The sequence below is a fragment of the Phaseolus vulgaris genome, chromosome 3, assembly GCF_000499845.2.
Source record: "Phaseolus vulgaris cultivar G19833 chromosome 3, P. vulgaris v2.0, whole genome shotgun sequence".
Lineage (NCBI taxonomy): Eukaryota > Viridiplantae > Streptophyta > Magnoliopsida > Fabales > Fabaceae > Phaseolus > Phaseolus vulgaris.
The window spans coordinates 1,925,475-1,943,777 of NC_023757.2; the positions used below are offsets into that span (position 1 = coordinate 1,925,475).

An 18,303-nucleotide genomic window follows, 5' to 3' on the forward strand; every position below is an offset into this window, starting at 1 on the left:
TTTATGAATTGATATAATCTACTTATGTATCGTTTTTGTTAACATATGAGTTTTGGTCTAATTTTATTTTTTTTTAATAATATTTTTTTCATACGATAACAAATGATTATTGTCACTTGAGGTGTCAGCATAGCTGAAATGTCAAATTGCATAATAATGCCTAAAATAAAAACTTTTATTTAAAAAAAAATCATAAATTCATTTGAGTTGAAAAATGTCTAATATGTGTTACTAAAACTAGAGTATATCATAAGTGAGGGAGGAACCATTATTGTTTCAATTCATCAACCACCTTTAACCTTTTATTCACAATATAAACTAATTAGTTTAAAATATCATCATATCACATCAACCTTTTTAAATCAATACTTAAAAAGTTTTTAACATATACAATCAGAAACTATAGGTGCTAAGTGTGTGTTCATCACTGCCTGAAGAAATTTGTGAGTGATTTACCATCCAACTCTTTCTTGAAGAATCTGGTCATAAATTCATGGAAAGTGAAGTTCCTGTAAAGGGCTGGTTTCTCGGTTGATGTTAGCTCTGGCAATGGTCCAAAGAGTTTCTCCCTGTCACTTGGATTGAGGAAAACAGCAACTGAGACTCTAGCCTCATTACAATGATTAGCTAACACTCGATGATGAGCACTCTTATATGCTTCGTTAGAAATTATCTGAAACACAAAATAATGAATATGAAAGATCAGAAAAAGGGATGTCATAAAACAATTCCTACATATATAACCTGGTAGACCTTCAAATTTAACCAAAGTTTTTCTTGAAGTTATAAATGGTTCAAATAATATGTTTACAAAATCATAAAAGTCACGTTGATGCTAAGTTAACAAATTGATTTCATAACTTTGCTTCAAAATCTTAATTCTAATTAATTTAATTCCGTTCTTTTTGTTTGTCAAATGCATTCTCTTCAAAATTAAGACCACTAATAATCTATTATTTTCATTCTATTAAACCAACTAACCACCAACTTCACCAACTTGACCATAACATTTTAAAGTAAATATTTTAGATAAATAATGATGAAAGGATTAAAAATAATGTAATTCTCAAGTGTTTTAAGATGTTTCAAATTATTGACCCACATGAAACATCCATCATCATAAGCACAAAAATTAAGTGAAACAAGGCTTTATTTAATTAAACAATTATTATTATATATGAACAAAATAAAATAAAATATGAACCTGAAGGAAATCTCCAATGTTAATAACCAAAGCTTGAGGCTGAGGCTTCACATGGATCCAACCATCTGGAGTCTCAACCTGCAAGCCCCCAATATGGTCCTGCAGCAACACCGTAAGAGCCCCTGGATCAGTATGTGAATTGAGACCCACCGTTAGATCAGGCTGAGGGCAAAACGGGTAATAGTGCCCCACCATACCTCTTCCTTCCCCCAAACCCATCTCCCTGAACCTCTCCGCACCCAATCCCAGCCCCTCACTCAGCAACTCAAACAACACACTCGAAACACGCACCACCTCCTTATTCCACTCCACCACCTCTTCTCTGCACATCTCGGGAATCTCCCTGGGATCAACGGCTGTGGGCCCCATTCTTATCTGCAAAATCAAAATTAAAACTCATATTTATTTTATGATTTCATACAATTTATTTATTTTCAATGCCGATTAAGTTTAAATGTTTTCCAAAAATTTATATTATTTAAAGTTAAAAAAATAGTCTGTGTGCCTTTTTAGACAGAAATTTTAAATAATAAACACCAAATATTAATTAGTACTTTCGAGGCTTGTAAAAAGGTTAAATTTTAGTTTTAGTTGTTATTTTATTTTTTATACGTGATTTCGGTAACTAAATATTAAAGAGACTAAATCACAAATAAAAAATTAAAAAATAAATTGCAATTTAGCCTATCGAAAATTGCATGAATCTAAAATTTTGTTTTATAAACTATAACCTAATTTCTCTTGTTTCAAAAATTAATTATTTAAATTAAAATTATTAATTAAATATACATTTAATCTTTCCTCAACATGATTTATTTTATGAATAAAAGAACATAATTAAAACTTGAACCAAGTGGTCCCAGGAACACGAGTCCTAATGCGTCAACCGATTTAAATTATTTTTAATTACAAATTTTGTATTACTTAATCTTTGGTGAAGATTAATGAATACAGAATACCAATATATTATTAACTAATAAAAAATAGTTTTGATATAATATTTAAGATAATTATTACTAAATATCGTAGATTTATTATTTATGGTGAATAGTGATTAGAAGGCGTTTCCCGTTTTTGACGCTATGCTGAAAGTCACCGAGAAATTAAAATTCTTCATATATTTCAGTTTTTAGAAGTAATAAAAAATATTAATCTTACACAAAAAAAATTAATTCACTTTAAATTTACAAAAATAAAATAAAAATCTCTTTCATAATAATTAATTGTATATTAATATTAATTTCAAGTATTAATAGAATTAAAATTTCGTTAGTTACTCGTATTGTGTCACGCCAGCTGGCAGCTTTTGATTGGAAGAGATCCACGTTGGAAATGTACGATACGCCCTTCCCCATCTCTCTACGGTACACAGGCACTCTGTCCTCCGCGGGCTGCTCGTGGAACGCCTTCACCGCCGCCAGAGTTCGCCGGAGTACCTGCTCCGGGACGCCGTGGTTGATCACCTGGAAGAACCCCACCGTGCTCGCCGCCTGCCGAACCCGCTCCACCACGGCGGCGCGCGACCCCTGCACGGCGGCCAGGTCAACCGTGGGAATCTCCGGCGCAGATTCGGATTCGAACCCGCGCTTCAGCTCCGCTAAGGTTTTGGGCGGGTGAACGAAGATAGGGGGGATGGCCTTGATCCCAGAATCGACCAAACCTTTGACTCCGACCTTGGTTTCTTCGAACTCCTTCACCGCTTTCGCGCGGTTGTACGGCGCGGCGGCGCTGACAGCGGTGGCCACCGGCGATGACATTGGGAAGAGGCGAGAATAGGAATCGTTGTTTGAGTGTAGAAAGTTCAAATTCAGTGCAAAGTGAATTGAAAACTATAAAGTGCAGTTTTCTGATTTGGCACAAAAATTAAATAACAAAAATATATTAGTCAAGAAACTTCACTAATTCTAGTCATTTTTTTATTCAACAGGTTTTTTTTCTTATTAAAATATATCAAGTAACCATAATTATTTATTATTACATAAAAAATATATTATTAAAAAATATATATATAAAAATAAAAAATATGAAATGATTAGATCAAAATCTTTATATTAAATAAAATAATATATAAATAAATTATACATATTTATAAAAAATCTTAAATCAGATTAAAGGTTAATAAGAATTTAAATATATATTTTTCTTTAATTTATCGAACAACACTAACCTTTAAAACAAATAATATTTCAAATGTAATAATTAATTTTAATAATACTATATTTCTTCAGAAGAATATTCAAATTACAGTGATGTTATCAGTTACCTAACACTAAAATAATATAAATTTGGCCTTATAGGATGTTTTTAGAATGTTGAATTTTTTATAAGGTGAGAAAGAAAATACCAATAGAAAAATAATTTTTATAATAGAGTTTATATGAAATTAAGCTAAAAGCACTTTTATAAGTATATCCATTATGAACTTCTCGAAGTAAGAATATTATTAATAGAGTTTAATATTTAACAATTTAACTATATCATGTATAACTAATAATAAGTTGATTTTTTTACTTAACCTTAACCTTATTTATGGAGGTTGAAAGCTCTATAAATATAAATACTTATCAAAGAAAACATAATATCTTACTAGAAAATAAAATTGTAGTTCTGTAACGTGAGTGATAAAAATATTTGAATTCAACCAGTTAAAGATATTGACTTTATATCTATCAAATTTATCGTACTTAAATCTACTAAACTATAATTTCATAATTTATTTATATATACTAATTCATAGAATAATTTGTTCATGTTTTTATTATGTATTAATTAAAGGTTTCAATTTTTTTGTATTTTAAAATTTAATTCTTTAAATTTTAATCAATATTATAATTAGTAAATAAAATAATAAGTTAGTCCACTTTGTTAGAAACTAGGGAAATAAAAGGCGTGCCTATATGTTTATTTTTTTATGATAATAAAAGATAATTAATATAATTATTGTTATTACAATGAAATGTAATTATCCTAAAAAAGTTAACTAATGAATATAAAAACAGAGAGAATAAATTAATAAAAATAGTGTATAAAAAATAGTCATGAAAACTAATTCATAGCTAATATTAAAATGACGATCAATGAAAATAAGATTTTTTTATAGTCAATGTAAGTCAAGATTTTTAGCTTTATTGACAAGGATTAGTTTCAAATTAATATTATTAAAATGATTTATCATCAAATCAAGTTATAACTATTTATTCATAGATGTTTGATATTTAGTGGGGTTTTATTTAGATGTTAGCCAAAAAAACTTCTATTGAAATTTTTAGTAGCTATTTTTAATCTGCTAGAATTATTTTATGAACAATATTTCTAATATTATTTGACGATAATTTTTGTATTTAATATTTTTTATTAAGTAATAATTAAAATACTCAATTCAAAAAAATAATAAACTTGAATTTTCTATTTGGGTGATAGAATTTTGAGCATAGAATAAAAGAATGTGTTAACAAGGGAAGAACGTTTTGGTGAAGGCATGGAAAGGTTAGAGTATATTCAACTTTCTGAATATATGACTTTTAAGCAATTTTATTCAATCAATGCTACAACATACATTATTGAATATATTTGAGTTGACATGACTTTTGGACTGCTTCTTCTTCTACCATCATAGTTTCTTCAAAGCTTCTTCCTACCTTCAATCTCATAATTCTTAAAATATCAAAAATATATTTTATTTTATTAATGTTTTTTTTTAAATAATATCAATCTCATTCTTTAAAATATCAAAAATATGTTATATTTTATTAAAATATTTAATTTCTAAATAATAATTTGAAAAAACTCTGAATTATAGAATTTATAAAATATTTTTAAATATCCCGGTCTGGTTACTTGTTAAGGTATTTTTCATGGAAGTATAGGGAAATTTATTGAAACTTTCTCTGCGTTTCTTGAAGTTCAGACTGCTCTGGTTGCTGAGTTTTATGGGGTTATACATGCTATGGAGAAAACTCAAAAGATGGGGCTTTCTAATGTCTGACTAGAATGTGATTTTGCTTTGGTTTGTGTTGCGTTTATGGTTATGACCAATGTTCTTTGGATGTTTCGTAATCGATGAAATACTTGTCTTAATTACTGTGGAAAAATCAGATTTAGGGTTACTCATATTTTTCGTGAAAGGAATGCGTGTGTTGATAAGTTGACAATATAATTTATTCATAGAGAATTTTTTCATTGGTATAATACATCTAGTATATTCTTAGAATTATTTATGAATATGTATCGTTTTTGTTAATATATGCGTTTTGATCTAATTTATCATATTTTCTTTCTTTTTCTTTTTTAATAATATTTTTTTCATGTGATGAAAAATAATTGTTGTTACTTAGTGTAAGCATAACTGATATATGTCTAAGTTGCATAATGATTACGAAAAAATACATTAAACATGAAAGGTTTTATTTTAAAAAAAAAACTTTCATAATTCTATAAACTAAAATGTGTTTTTTTTAAAAGAATATTCCAAATTATTAAATATGAAAGGTATTTTTAAATTAAAAAATACATTTTAAATTCCATAATCTTGAATTTGAATTTATTTTATTTAAGAAAAAATATATTCTGAATTGTAGTCCATAACTACAATCCAGATATATAAATTAAAAAAAAATTCATTCAGAAATTATAAAATCTAGAAAGTATTTTTATATTTGAAAATATATTTTAAATTCTATAATTCATAATATATTTAAAATAAATATTTTTGGATTTCTTATAATCCAGAGTAAATAAGAAAAATTACATTCTAAATTATAAAATTTAGAAAATACATTCCAAAAATTTTAAAAATAAAATAATTTTTTCGTCTGAAATATAACAATGTTAGAAGAAGCTATGGAGGTTTAAGAAGAAAGAGTCTCATCACCATGTTTCATGAAAATTATTAACCCAATAAAAGAAGAGAAAGTTATAAAGATGTTTTATATTTGACACCACACATTAAAGATGAAAAATTAAATTTCTCACTCGAAAGACATTTATAGTCTCTTATTAAAAAATTATAAATTAATTTATACATCAATTAATTTAAATTTTAAAAAAATGTTCTCCCAAAAATATTTATAGAAAATTTTGCCTAACAAATTTCCAATTGTATAGAGATTCATCATTTTCAAGTACTTTTTTAAGTATTTGAATGTTCACTCTTACCAAAATATGTAAAAAGAAGTTTCAATATCTTCTAAAGTACATAAGAAAATAGTTACAACCACATCATTGTTTTTTCTAGAACCTTATGAAACATTCTAAGGCTTTCCAAAATATTAAAGCATTCTACAACCTCAATAAAGTTTCTAATTTATACCTTAAATAATTTTAATCTATAGAAAAGCACTTTCTTGTCTTGTAAAAATTCTAAAAGAAGTTTTATAAATTAACTAGTTTGTTACCAACACTGAAACATATACACTTGGCTTGCAACATGCAATATAGGATCACAATAACCAGAAGTATGAACAAGATGACACAATGTTTAGTTAGAAATCCAATACCAATTTAAGTCAAAATAAGAATGAAAAAGTTAGACATCATATAAAAAAAACAAAAATTCTTTATGAATAGGTATAGTCTATCTATGTATCGTTTTTGTTAACATATGAGTTTTGGTCTAATTTTCCAATCTTTTTTAATAATATTTTTTTTCATGACAAATGATTATTGTCACTTGAGGTGTCAACATAGCTGAAATGTCAAATTACATAATAATAACTAAAATAAAAATTTTTATTTAAAAAAAAAACAAAAAAAAATCATAAATTCATTTGAGTTGAAAAATGTCTAATATGTGTTACTAAAACTAGAGTATATCATAAGTGAGGGAGGAACCATTATTGTTTCAATTCATCAACCACCTTTAACCTTTTATTCACAAACTAATTAGTTTAAAATATCATCATATCACATCAACCTTTTTAAATCAATACTTAAAATGTTTTTAACATTGACATATACAACCAGAAATTATAGGTGCTAAGTGTGTGTTCATCACTGCCTGAAGAAATTTGTGAGTGATTTTCCATCCAACTCTTTCTTGAAGAATCTGGTCATAAATTCATGGAAAGTGAAGTTCCTGTAAAGGGCGGGTTTCTCAGTTGATGTTAACTCTGGCAATGGTCCAAAGAGTCTCTCCCTGTCACTTGGGTTGAGGAAAACAGCTACTGAGACTCTAGCCTCATTACAATGATTAGCTAACACTCGATGATGAGCACTCTTATATGCTTCGTTAGAAATTATCTGAAACACAAAATAATGAATATGAAAGATCAGAAAAAGGGATGTCATAAAACAATTCCTACATATATAACCTGGTAGACCTTCAAATTTAACCAAAGTTTTTCTTGAAGTTATAAATGGTTCTAATAATATGTTTACAAAATTATAAAAGTCAAGTTGGTGCTAAGTTAACAAATTAATTTCATAACCTTGCTTCAAAATGTAAAATTTAATTAAATTACTTTCCTTCTTTTTGTCTGTCAAATGCATTCTCTTCAAAATTAAGATCACTAATAATCTATTATTTTCATTTTCAAAAATATTATCTTATCTTAAAATATCATACCATTTATGTCTTGTGTGAGTATCATTAATTTTGACTCTTAAACGATACGAGAATAAGCAATGTGAAAATAATTAACATATAGCAAGGAGACCATAATATTTTAAAGTAAATATTTTAAATAAATAATCTTGAAAGGATTAAAAATAATGTAATTCTCAAAGTGTTTGTTTCAAATTATTGACCCACATGAAAGATACATCATGATAAGCACAAAAATTAAGTGACACAAGGGTTTATTTAATTAAACAATTATTATTATATATGAACAAAATAAAATAAAATATGAACCTGAAGGAAATCTCCAATGTTAATAACCAAAGCTTGAGGCTGAGGCTTCACATGGATCCAACCCTGTGGGGTCTCAACCTGCAAGCCCCCAATATGGTCCTGCAGCAACACCGTAAGAGCCCCTGGATCAGCATGCGAATTAAGACCCACCGTTAGATCAGGCTGAGGGCAAAACGGGTAATAATGGCCCACCATAATTCTTCCTTCTCCCAAACCCATCTCCCTGAACCTCTCCGCACCCAATCCCAGCCCCTCACTCAGCAACTCATACAACACACTCGAAACACGCACCACTTCCTTATCCCACTCCACCACCTCTTCTCTGCACACCTCGGGAATCTCGATAGGATCAACGGCTGTGGGCCCCATTCTTAACTGCAAAATAAAATAAAAAATTCATATTTATTTTATTTTTTATTTTTTATTTTTATCGGCAATGAAAAACGAATTAAATATGATTCAGAGTAGAGAGGTGTTCTTACTAAACAAACTTCAAAATATGCCTACTGAATCCAGATAAAAATACTATAGAATCACTTAATTAAGGTGCTCAAGCCAAGACAACAATGAAAATATTTATTTTAATATTAATTTTAATTATAAAATTCGTATTAATATTTAAAATAGTTATTACTAAATATCGTAAATTTATTATTTATGGTGAATTATGATCAGAAGGCTATTCCCACCGAGAAATTAAAATTCATGGTATATTTCAGTTTTGGTAGTAATAAAAAATATTAATCTTGCACAAATTTTTAATTCACTTTAAATTTACAAAAATAAAAAAATCTCTTTAATATTAATTAATTGTATATTAATATTAATTTTTTTAATAGCATATGATACCAAAGATCAAGTATTAGTTACCTGAATTGTGTCACGCCAGCTGGCAGCTTTTGATTGGAAGAGATCCACGTTGGAAATGTAAGATACGCCCTTCCCCACCTCCCTACGGTACACCGGCACCCTGGCCTCCGCGGGCTGCTCGTGGAACGCCTTCACCGCCGCCAGAGTTCGCCGGAGTACCTGCTCCGGGACGCCGTGGTTGATCACCTGGAAGAACCCCACCGTGCTGGCCGCCTGTCGAATCTGCTCCACCACGGCGGCGCGCGACCCCTGCACGGCGGCCAGGTCTACCGTGGGAATCTCCGGCGCTGATTCGGATTCGGACCCGCGCTTCAGCTCCGCTAAGGTTTCGGGCGGGTGAACGAAGATAGGGGGGATAGCCTTGATTCCCGAATCGACCAAACCTTTGACTCCGACCTTGGTTTCGTCGAATTCCTTCACCGCTTTCGCGCGGTCGTATGGCGGGGCGGCGCTGAGCGCGGTGGCCACCGGCGATGACATTGGGAAGAAGCGAGAATAGGAATCGTTGTTTGTGTGTAGAAAGTTCAAATTCAGTGTAAAGTGAATTGAAAACTATAAAGTGCAGTTTTCTGATGCGGTTCAACAAATAAATAACAAAAATAGATTAGTCAAGAAACTTCACTAGTTCTGGTCTTTTTTTTATTCCAATTATATTTCTTTATTTACACGACTCAAAATTAAAATATGAAATAACAAATTATATTTAATTAAAATGATAAACTATTATTGGTTACCTAACACTACAAAAATATAAATTTTGTCTTATATGATATTTTTGGAGTGTTGAATTTTTTATAAGGTGAAAAAAAAATACCAATAGAAAAAGATTATAATAGATTTTTTTTTAAATGGGTTGAAATTAAGGGAAAGATTGTGTTTTTTTTTTCTTTTTTTTAAATGGTTTTTTAAATGGTTTTTGCGCTCTTATTTATATAAACATAACGAATTTAGTCGGTTAGTGATGAGACTTCCAAGTGTTCCATAAATTCGATATAAAATTTATATAAATTTAAGTTAAAAAATACTCTTATACGTATATATTATGAAACTTCTCAAACTAAAAATATTATTAATAGAGTTTAGTATTGAACAATTTAACTATATCGTTTAACTAATAAGTTTATTTTTTTTTACTTGAGTTTAGTATTGAACAATTTAACTATATCGTTTAACTAATAAGTTGATTTTTTTTCACTTGAGGTTGAAAACCTTATAAATACAAGTATTTAACAAAGAAAACATAATATCTTAATAGAAAATGAAATTGTAGTTATGTAACGTAAGTGATAAGAATATTTGAATTTAACCATTCAAAGATATTGACTTCTGATATCAACTTTAGAAAATCAGATTTATTAAATTTATTGTACTTAAATCTATTAAAATATAATTTCATAATTTGTTTACATATAATTATTTATAATATAACATTTTCATATTTTTAATATGAATTAATTAAATGTTTCAATTTTTTTGTATTTTTAAACTTTAACTTTTAAATTTTTATTTAAATTTTAATCAATATTATAATTATTAAATAAAATAAGATATGTGAGTCCACTTTCTTGGAAACTATGGAAAACAGAGGCATGCTTATATGTTTATCTTCTTTTATGAAAATAAAAGATAATTAATATAATTATTATTATTATTATAATGAAAAGTAATTGTCCTAAAAAAGTTAGATAATGAATATAAAAACAGAAAGAATAAATTAATAAAAAAAAGTGTATAAAAAACAGTCATGGAAATTAATTCAACTTAGTAGTGGTTATAAATAAAGTAATATATCTATTTAAAACTTGAAAAGAAAAGTGTAATTTTCGATTTTCTCATTTGTTAACTTTCGTGGTAATGGTCTTAAAAACTATGTTTTTTTTTTTTTTAATGAAAATTTTCATGTTAGGCATCCCTATGCAACTTGACATCTCAGCTAGGCTGACATCTCAAGTAACAACAATCATCTGCCATCACATGAAAAAAGTATTATTAAAAAAAAGGAAAAAAAAAGAAAATACAAAAATATGGGGGGACTAGACCAAAACCCACATGTTAACAAAAACGATACATAGGTAGACTATACCTATTCATAAAGAATTCTAAGAACAGACTAGATGGAAGTCTATTATACCAATGAAATGATTGTCTATGAATGAACCCTAAATTAGCCAACTTATCAGCACATGCATTTCCCTCACGAAAAATACGAGTAACCCTAAACCTGATTGTCCTACAGAAATTAAGACAAGTATTCCATCGATTACGAAGCATCCACGGAACAGTAGTCCTAGCAGTAAACGCAGCACAAACCAAGACAGAATCACATTCAAGCCAAACATTAGTAAGTCCCATCTTCTGAGCTTCCTCCATAGCATGTATAACTCCATAAAACTCAGCAACCAAAGCAGTTTGAATTTCAAGAAACCCTGAAAAAGCACCAATAAATTCTCCCATACTCCCACGGAAAATACCTCCACAAGTAGCAAGTCCAGGATACCCCTAGCAGCCCCATCAGTGTTAATTTTAACCCAGCCTGGTGAAGGAAATTCCCATCTAACTGAAAGAGGATGAAGAACTTTCCCACTACGAGTCTTAATACCAATAATATTATTATTTTATTTGGAGTTAGGATTTGAAATTCTTAAAAACTATGTTTTATTAACTAACAGTGTAATAAAATTTATATTCATAATTTGGAGGAACAATATCAAATACCAACCATGTCATACAAATTAAACAACAGGCTAAATAAATACAAAAACAAAATAGTTTAAATACTCATGAAAACAAAAAATTTAAAGAACATTTTAATTAAAAATATACAAATTTATAAAGTAGTAAAACCTCAGTTAAACTTATATTATATTACGAAATTAAGATTAGAAAATAAGAAATAAGGATCAAATTCTTTAAAACGTTAAAAAATAATAAATAAAAAAAATAAAGAAATGGTGAAAGAAAAGATCACGCAACTATTGTTTTGCATTGACGTGGCAGGCTTTGAGCCAAAAGTTGAAACCGGAAGTTCCCACACGCTACGCTGGAGTGAGGTCTCATCTTTCGCTGGAAACAATGACAGCTTACGTATTCCACCTATCATAAAATGTTACACAATGGCATTTTTTAATAAATATAAATTTTAAAATATAACTGATATAATAAGTATATGTTATATTTGTTTTCTATGTGTGGATGTGGGAACCTAAGTAATGTTTATTCACTTGATATACAATTTGCTGTTGTGTCGGTAGTTTCTGAATTTTTTAAAGTTGTTCTTCTCCTACGTGTGTGCTCCGTTGGTCGGTGGATGGGTATCTGCGATTGCACTTCGTCGTTCAAGTCAGTGCTAGTGATTAGTTTGTTATCTTAGGATATGAAAAACGTACATTTTCCCTCTTCAGAAGTCTTATTTATAGGTTGACCTGGACCTCCTTCGTGTGGGTCAGATAATCAGTTTATTAAGACGTGTGTAGGTCGTGTGTAGTGACTTCTTAAAATCATGAGAGTGTATTCGAAGTACAACTCATTCAACGCAAACTATATAACAGTTTTCTTGCCACGTATGTTATATTATTAATTCATGTATTGGATCGGACTCGTACATGTTTATTATAAAATCGTTATAGAAACTTATTCACTATATCATCTGAAGTTTTAACTGACATAGGTACTTCTCTCATGTGAGTTTTACACACTTAGTTTCACTAATATTTTATGTGATTCACTAAAATGGAGGTATTGGTGGCGCAAAAGACGAAGCAGCGAGGGTTTGCGTTAGCATCTGTTTCTGAGGTTTCCAAGTTTCTTCTTTTTTTTTTTAATCTGTGGTGTGGCACATCATTGGTTTGACTGATGCATGCTAGTTTTATATCTTTGTGTTTACTTTTCTTATAAAGTGGTGTTTTGCAAGTGATGTTAAATACGATTTTTTTTATTAACATCAATTAGAATTATTTTGAATAGATCTTAGTTAGGATTGATGTAGTTGATGTGGATGTAATTTATGATTATTTTTTTTACTAATGTCAATTATAGCTAATATTAAAATGACTATCAATGAAAATAAGATTTTTTATAGTCAATGTAAGTCAAGATTTTTAGCTTTATTGACAAGGATTAGTTTCAAATTAATATTATTAAAATGATTTATCATCAAATCAAGTTATAACTATTTATCCATAGATGTTTGATGTTAGTGGGGTTTTATTTAGATGTTAGCCAAAAAACTTCTATTGGAATTTTTAGTAGCTACTTTTCATATTTTATGAACAATATTTCCAATATTATTTGATGATAATTTTTGTATTTAATATTTTTTATTTAGTAATAATTAAAATACTCAATTCAAAAAAATAATAAACTAGAATTTTCTTGTTCAAACAAAATATTTGAATATTAAAAATTAAAAATAAAAGTAAGTGAAATGGAATATATTTAAACTTTTTTAAAAATATAGAATTTCCTATTTGGGTGATAGAATTTTGACCATAGAATAAAAGAATGTATTAACAAGGGAAGAAGGGGTTGGTGAAGGCATGGAAAGGTTAGAGTATATTCAACTTTGTGATTATGACTTTTAATCAATTTTATTCAATCAATGCTACATACATTATTGAATATTTGAGGTGCCATGACTTTTGAACTGTTTCTTCTGGTACCTTCATAGCTTCTTCCTACCTTCAATTACATATTTTTTTAAATATCAAAAATATTTTTTATTCTATTGAAGTTTTTTACTTTAAATTATAAAATTTATGAGATATTTCCAAATCCAAACACCTTTCAAATTTTATAAACCAAAATATATTTTTTCCAAAAAAATACATTTCAGATTATAAAAACCAAAATGTGTTTTTTCTAAAATAAATACATTTTAAATTGTAGAATTTGAAAAATATTTTGTACTCTACAGAGTCCATAGAATCATAATGTGTAAATTAAAAAAAAATACATTATAGATTTTAAAAAGGTATTTTGAATCTAAAAATGAAAAATATTTCAAATTCTATAATTTAAAATATATTTTTTTAGAAAAATATTTCACATTGCAAAACTGGAAATTTTACAACCCAAAATATGTAAATAGAAAAAACTGCAATCCAAAAGGAGAGAGTTATAAAAAAGAGAAAGTTATAAAGATGTTTTATATTTGACCACCAGTCCCAAAAAAATTAAATTTCTCACTCGAAATGACATTTATAGTCTCTTATTAATTGAAAATTAATTAATTTTAATTTAGAAAAATGTTCACCAACAAATATTTATAGAAAACTTTGTCTACAAATTTCCAGATGTATAGAGATTCGTCATTTTCAAGTACTTTTTTAAGTATCTCAATGTTCACTCTTACCCAAGATATGTAAAAAAAGTTACAATATCTTTTAAATGACTCTTACCCAAAATATGTAAAAGAAGTTACAATATCTCCTAAAGTATATCAGAAAATAGTTACAACCACATCATTGTTTTTTCTAGAACCCTCTGAAACATTCTAACATTTTCCGAAATATTAAAACATTCTACAACATCATTAAAGTTTATAATTTATACATTAAATAATTTTAATCTATAGAAAAGCACTTTCTTGTCTTGTAAAAGTGCTAAAAAAAGTTACATAAATTAGCAAGTTTGTTGCCAACACTGAAGCATATACACTTGGCTTGCAACATGCAACAGGATTACAATAGCCATTAGAATTCCTTACCTATCTTAAGAGAAGTATGAACAAGATGACAACATTTAGTTAGAAATCCAAGTACCAATTTCAGTCCATAAGTAAGAATGAAAAGTTAGACATCATATAAAAAGAACCCATAAATTCATTTGAGTTGGAAAATGTCTTATATGAGTTACTAAAACTAGAGCATATCATGAAATGGGGGAGGAACAATTATTGCTTCAATTCATCAACCACCTAATTAGCATAAAATATCATCATATCACATCAACCTTTTTAAATAAGTACTTAAAATATTTTTAACATAGAATATACAACCAGAAATTAATAGGTGTGCTAAGTGTGTGTTCATCATTGTCTGAAGAAATTTGTGAGTGATTTACCATCCAACTCTTTCTTGGAGAACCTGATCATAAATTCATGGAGAGTGAAGTTCCTGTAAAGGGCTGGTTTCTTTGTTGATGTTAGCTCTGGCAATGGTCCAAAAAGTCTCTCTCTGTCACTTGGGTTGAGGAAAACAGCAATTGAGACTCTAGCCTCATTACAATGATTGGCTAACACTCGGTGATGAGCACTCTTATATGTCTCGTTAGAAATTATCTGACACACAAAATGATGAATGGGAGAGATCAAAACAAGGAATGTCATACAATAATTCCTGCATATATAACCTTGTAAACCTTCAAATTTAACCAAAATTATTCTTGCAGTTATAAATGGTTCTAATAATATGTTCACAAAATTATAAAAGTCAAGTTGATGCTAAGTTAACAAGATCATTTCATGACCTTGCTTCAAAATCTAAATTCTAATTACTTTATTTCCCTTTGTCTGTCAAATGCATACTCTTCAAAATTAAAACCACTAATAATCTATTATTTTTATTCTCAAAAATATTACACCCAGTCTTAAAATACCATTTGTTTCGATTTTAAATCTACTGAGACATTGCTAGATCAAACTCCATTCGAAACATTGTCTGCTCCATCTGAGGTATTGTCCGCTTTGAAATTCGATACTCCTTCATGATTTTGTCCTTAAAAAGGTGTCTCAATGGGTTAAGAAAGAAAAGTGTGTTTAAAGTGTCATTGACTTCAATACTTAAATGATGTGAGAATGATCCTCGAGGACTAAGGGAACGAGGTCGAGGATGTGTCTTTGGAACCTCAAATATAATGATTGATCCTAACGATATTATCCCCCTTCACAACTAAGGAACTCAAATGTGTGTCTGAAACCTCAAATAGAGTGATCTTTGACGATTTTAAAATAAATACTTTAGATAAATAATCTTGGAAGGATTAAAAATAATGTGATTCCCAAATTTTAAGATGTTTCAAATTATTATTGACCCACATGAAACATCCATCATCATCATCATAAGCACAAGCACAAGAATTAAGTGACACAAGGCTTTAATTAATTAAACTATTATTATTATATATTAATTAAATAAAATTAAATATGAAACCTGAAGGAAATCTCCAATGTTAATAACCAAAGCTTGAGGCTGAGGCTTGACATGGATCCAACCCTGTGGGGTCTCAACCTGCAAGCCCCCAATATGGTCCTGCAGCAACACCGTAAGAGCCCCTGGATCAGCATGCGAATTAAGACCCACCGTTAGATCAGGCTGAGGGCAAAACGGGTAATAATGTCCCACCATAACTCTTCCTTCACCCAAACCCATCTCCCTGAACCTCTCCGCACCCAATCCCAGCCCCTCACTCAGCAACTCATACAACACACGTGACACACGCACCACCTCCTTATCCCACTCCACCACCTCTTCTCTGCACACCTCGGGAATCTCGCTGTGATCAACGGCTATGGGCCCCATTCTCATCTGCAAAATAAAAATAAAAACTCATTTATTTTATCATTTCATACAATTTATTTATTTTCAATGCCGATTAATTTTAAATGTTTTCCAAAAAATATTATATTATGTAAAAAATAAATATTTTGTGTGCCTTTTTAGACAGAAAGTTTAAATAATAAACTTTCGAGGCTTGTAAAAAGGTTAAATTTTACTTTTGGTTCTTATTTTATTTATTAAAAGTGATTTCGGTCACACAATATTTGTTGTGACATTATTAAAAAGTTTGTAACTTTAATTCAATTATTATCAATTTTTTAAAAATTGCAAGTTTTAAATATATGAAGATTAAATAAAAAAAAAGGTGTTTATTAAAAAATAAATTGTAATTTAGCCTATAAAAAATTGCATGAATCTAAAATTGTGTTTCATAAACTATAATTTAATTTCTCTTGTTTCAGAAATTAATTATTTAAATATAAATTATTAATTAAATATACATTTAATCTTCCCTCAACATGATTTATTTTATGAATAAAAGAACATAATTAAAATTTCAACCAAGTGGTCCAAAAAACACGAGCCTAATACTTGTGCCAACCGATTTAAATTAATTTTAATTACAAATTTTGCATTAATGAATACCAATATATTGCTAACTATTAAAAAATAATTTTGATAAATATTTAAGATAATTATTACTAAATATCGTAGACTTATTATTTACGGTGAATTATGATCAGAAGGCTTTTCCCGTTTAGACGCGATGGTAAGAGTCATCCAGAAATTAAAATTCTTGATATTTCAGTTTTTGTAGTAATTAAAAATATTAATCTTACACAAATCTTTAATTCACTTTAAATTTACAAAAATAGAAAAATCTCTTTAATATTAATTTATTGTATATTAATATTAATTTTTTAATAGCATATGATACCAAAGATCAAGTATTAGTTACCTGAATTGTGTCACGCCAGCTGGCAGCTTTTGATTGGAAGAGATCCACGTTGGAAAGGTATGATACCTTCCCCACCTCCCTACGATACACCGGCACCCTGGCCTCCGCCGGCTGCTCGTGGAACGCCTTCACCGCCGCCAGAGTTCGCCGGAGTACCTGCTCCGGGACACCGTGGTTGATCACCTGGAAGAACCCCACCGTGCTCGCCGCCTGCCGAACCTGCTCCACCACGGCGGCGCGCGACTCCTGCATGGCGGCCAGGTCCACCGTGGGAATCTCCGGCGCTGATTCGGATTCGGACCCGCGCTTTAGCTCCGCTAAGGTTTCGGGCGGGTGAACGAAGATAGGGGGGACAGCCTTGATTCCCGAATCGACCAAACCTTTGACTCCGACCCTGGTTTCGTCGAACTCCTTCAGCGCTTTCGCGCGGTCGTACGGCGCGGCGGCGCTGACCGCGGTGGCCACCGGCGATGACATTGGGAAGAAGCGAGAATAGGAATCGTTGTTTGGGTGTAGAAAGTTCAAATTCAGTGTAAAGTGAATTCAAAACTATAAACTTGAAAAGAAAAAGGGAAAAGAAAAGTGTAATTTTCGATTTTCTCATTTCTTAACTTTCGTGATAATGGTCTTTAAAACTATGTTTTATTAACTAACAGTGTAATAAAATTTATATTCATAATTTTGGAGAAACAATATCAAATACCAATCATGTCATACAAATTAAATAACAGACTAAATAAATAAAAATACAAAATATTTTAAATACTCATTAAAACAAAAAAATTAAAGAATATTTTAATTAAAAATATACAAATTTATAAAGTATTAAAACCTTAATTAAACTTATATTATATTACGAAATTAAGATTAGAAAATAAGAAATAAGGATAAAATTCTTCAAAACGTTCAAAAATAATAAATAAAC

General features: G+C 29.3%; 3 protein-coding genes across 3 annotated transcripts; all 3 read right to left on the reverse strand.

The window, feature by feature from the left end:
* Nucleotides 1-268: 268 nt before the first annotated feature.
* On the reverse strand, nt 269-3,122 carry LOC137806176 (1-aminocyclopropane-1-carboxylate oxidase homolog 4-like). Its single transcript, XM_068606161.1, has 3 exons — nt 2,482-3,122; nt 1,205-1,579; nt 269-673 (listed from the first exon to the last, which is right to left on the reverse strand). The coding sequence occupies exons 1-3, from the start codon at nt 2,959-2,961 to the stop codon at nt 425-427; spliced, it is 1,104 nt and encodes a 367-aa protein (XP_068462262.1). The 5' UTR covers nt 2,962-3,122; the 3' UTR covers nt 269-424.
* A 3,913-nt stretch (nt 3,123-7,035) lies between these two features.
* LOC137806174 (1-aminocyclopropane-1-carboxylate oxidase homolog 4-like) lies at nt 7,036-9,736 on the reverse strand. Its single transcript, XM_068606159.1, has 3 exons — nt 8,925-9,736; nt 8,055-8,429; nt 7,036-7,441 (listed from the first exon to the last, which is right to left on the reverse strand). Exons 1-3 carry the CDS (start codon nt 9,402-9,404, stop codon nt 7,193-7,195), a joined length of 1,104 nt encoding a protein of 367 aa, XP_068462260.1. The 5' UTR covers nt 9,405-9,736; the 3' UTR covers nt 7,036-7,192.
* A 5,106-nt stretch (nt 9,737-14,842) lies between these two features.
* On the reverse strand, nt 14,843-18,303 carry LOC137806177 (1-aminocyclopropane-1-carboxylate oxidase homolog 4-like). The gene is made up of 3 exons (XM_068606162.1): nt 17,379-18,303; nt 16,073-16,447; nt 14,843-15,201 (listed from the first exon to the last, which is right to left on the reverse strand). The coding sequence occupies exons 1-3, from the start codon at nt 17,853-17,855 to the stop codon at nt 14,953-14,955; spliced, it is 1,101 nt and encodes a 366-aa protein (XP_068462263.1). The 5' UTR covers nt 17,856-18,303; the 3' UTR covers nt 14,843-14,952.

Bases quoted from the DNA above. Each gene is read 5' to 3' on its own strand.
- LOC137806176 (XM_068606161.1), bottom strand. From the start codon at position 2,961: ATGTCATCGCCGGTGGCCACCGCTGTCAGCGCCGCCGCGCCGTACAAC. The intron at 1,580-2,481 runs GTAACTAACGAA...TTGATTTTGCAG, and splicing joins GCTGGCGTGACACAATACGA to ATAAGAATGGGGCCCACAGC. The intron at 674-1,204 runs GTTCATATTTTA...TTTGTGTTTCAG, and splicing joins ACATTGGAGATTTCCTTCAG to ATAATTTCTAACGAAGCATA.
- LOC137806174 (XM_068606159.1), bottom strand. From the start codon at position 9,404: ATGTCATCGCCGGTGGCCACCGCGCTCAGCGCCGCCCCGCCATACGAC. The intron at 8,430-8,924 runs GTAACTAATACT...TTTATTTTGCAG, and splicing joins GCTGGCGTGACACAATTCAG to TTAAGAATGGGGCCCACAGC. The intron at 7,442-8,054 runs GTTCATATTTTA...TTTGTGTTTCAG, and splicing joins ACATTGGAGATTTCCTTCAG to ATAATTTCTAACGAAGCATA.
- LOC137806177 (XM_068606162.1), bottom strand. From the start codon at position 17,855: ATGTCATCGCCGGTGGCCACCGCGGTCAGCGCCGCCGCGCCGTACGAC. The intron at 16,448-17,378 runs GTAACTAATACT...TTTATTTTGCAG, and splicing joins GCTGGCGTGACACAATTCAG to ATGAGAATGGGGCCCATAGC. The intron at 15,202-16,072 runs GTTTCATATTTA...TTTGTGTGTCAG, and splicing joins ACATTGGAGATTTCCTTCAG to ATAATTTCTAACGAGACATA.